Source organism: Callorhinus ursinus, unplaced genomic scaffold (genome assembly GCF_003265705.2).
Source record: "Callorhinus ursinus isolate GAN/ISIS: 27379988/994484 unplaced genomic scaffold, GSC_fseal_2.0 scaffold21, whole genome shotgun sequence".
In the NCBI taxonomy this organism is placed as follows: Eukaryota; Metazoa; Chordata; class Mammalia; order Carnivora; family Otariidae; genus Callorhinus; species Callorhinus ursinus.
Window position 1 is genome coordinate 2,135,650 of NW_027397083.1, and position 2,419 is coordinate 2,138,068.

A 2,419-nucleotide genomic window follows, 5' to 3' on the forward strand; every position below is an offset into this window, starting at 1 on the left:
CCTCCCGAATATCGCCTCGGATTCACTTCTCCGCACGTCCTACCTTCCAGAAAGTGGTCACTTTTCTGTTCAGAGAGTTGTTGCTACTCTCTTCTTCGGTCTCCTGTTGAGTTCGTAGGTGTTCAGAATGGTTTGATCCCTATTCAGCTGAATTCCTGAGACCAGACGAAATCTAGGTCTCCTACTCCTCCGCCATCTTGCTCCGCCCCCTATTCATTTATTTTTAAAGATTTTATGTACTTATTATTTGAGAGAGAGAGAAAGAGAGAGTTTGAGAGAACAAGTGGGAGGAGGGGCAGAGGGAGAAGCAGACTTCCTGTGGAGCAAGAAGCCTGATGTGGGACTCAATCCCAGGACCCTGGGATCATGACCTGAGCTGAAGGCAGAAGTTTAAACAACTGAGCCACGCAGGCACCCCATAAAATGCATTTAAATTAAAATTTTGGAACAAATAGGTGGAGTCACTTCAGCATTTCTGTTAGCTCTGGCATTTCTGATCTTTCTTTTTCTCTGCATTCATCAAATAACACCTCATTGCCTTCTCTTTTCATCACAATATTCTTAACAATTTTAAATTCTTTTTTTATAAAGATTTTTATTTTATTTAACAGGCAGAGAGAGAGGAAGAAGGAGAGAGAGAGAGAGATAGCAGGGAGACGGCAAGAGGGAGAGAGAGAGAATCTCAAGCAAACTCCCTGCGGAGCACAGATCCCACCTTGGGGCTTGATCCCATTACCCTGAGATCATGACCTGAGTCAAAACCAAGAGTCAGATGCTTAAGTGATTGAGCCACCCAGGCGCCCCGAGATTTTTTTTTTATTCTTCTATTACAGAAGTTCTGCAGGTATTGGATGAGAAGGATTTGGGGTGTATTACACAAGCCTCCAGAATTTCTTCACATTCCTTTAAAGCTCGGTATGTATGGAAAAAAATAGGTCAATCTTAGGGGAGATAGTAAAGTAAAATTTAATCTTTTGGGATCTTAGAAGCAATATATACATATATATGCTCTTTTATTTTGCATTAAACCCTAATCCTGCTTTTTTAAAACGATGTTACTATTAAATTGAACCAATAACTTGTAATATAGATTATAGTCCGATCACTAAAGCAAATCAAACTAATATAAACAAAACTTTTTTCACTGGATTTCTTTGACTAGAAAAAAAAGTGTGTTTAAAAAAGCCAGTTTCCCAAGCTTCCTCTGAAGCAGTCCATTCTTCCTGAGCACTGATTTGAGAAATGTATGTCAATTCAGACTTCTGGTTGTGTTAACCAGACAAGTTTTTTCAGGGCTTCTTTCACATCCTTATTCCTCAGACTGTAGATCATGGGGTTCAACATGGGGAACAGCACACTATAAAATGTTGATACCATTTCATCCCTCTCAAGGGAATAGCTGGAACTTGGGCGAGAGTAGATGTAGAGAATGGAGCCATAGTACAAGGTGACTGAGACCAGGTGGGAGGAGCAGGTGGAGAAGGCCTTGCGGCGGCCCTGGATAGAGCAGATCCTCAAGATGGCAGCGATGATGAATAGGTAGGAGGCGAGGATGAGCACTGTGGGGGTGATGACGTTGGAGCCCAGGAGGAAATACAGCACAGCCTGGTAACTCTCTTTCACATCACATGCCGACTTCACCAGTGGTGGGACATCACAGAAAAAGACGTCGATAACATTTTCACCACAAAAATCCAATGTGAATGTGTTGCTGGTGAGTATTATTGCATTGACAAAACCTCCAGTATAGGAATATATAACCAAACAGATGCACAATCTCCTTGACATGGCTTGACCATAAAGCAGGGGGTTGGAAATGGCTGCGTAGTGGTCATAAGCCATGGTGGTCAATGGGTAACACTCACTGTATGCCAGCCCAGCTGAGAAGAAGAACTGACATACACAGCCAACAAAGGAGATGCTTTTGTCTTCAGAGATGCAGGTTATGAGGATCTTTGGGGTGTAGACAGAGGAATACCAGAGTTCCAGAAAAGACAGATTCCCAATGAAGAAATACATGGGTGTGTGCAGCCGGGAGTCATTACAGATCAACACTATGAGGGCGGCATTTCCTACCACTGTCACAGAGTACACACCAAGGAATACCACAAACAGGATCAGCTGCATAACTGGGTCTGTTGTGAAGCCCACCAGGATGAACTCAGTCACGATATGATTGCTTCTCTCCATGGTTTAATGAGACCGCACCTACAAGTGAAAGAGTGAAGAATTTAATTCCCTCAACCAATACTATGGGAGAGCAAGCTTACTGTAGGAGAGCAATCTCTGTGATAAGCCTGTGAGATTCAGTCAAGCCTATAGTTGTTAGGGCAAGGGACAATCAGAGAGGAATCTTGCCTGACTAGGGCATGCGATGGGAATGTGAACATATTCATTTCAATGAAATGCATTTAATAAT

General features: G+C 42.7%; 1 protein-coding gene across 1 annotated transcript; it reads right to left on the minus strand.

Annotated features, from left to right (window-relative positions):
* Positions 1-1,254: 1,254 nt before the first annotated feature.
* On the minus strand, positions 1,255-2,190 carry LOC112829708 (olfactory receptor 9G19-like). Its single transcript, XM_025879430.1, has one exon. It carries the CDS (start codon positions 2,188-2,190, stop codon positions 1,255-1,257), a length of 936 nt encoding a protein of 311 aa, XP_025735215.1.
* Positions 2,191-2,419: the final 229 nt, after the last annotated feature.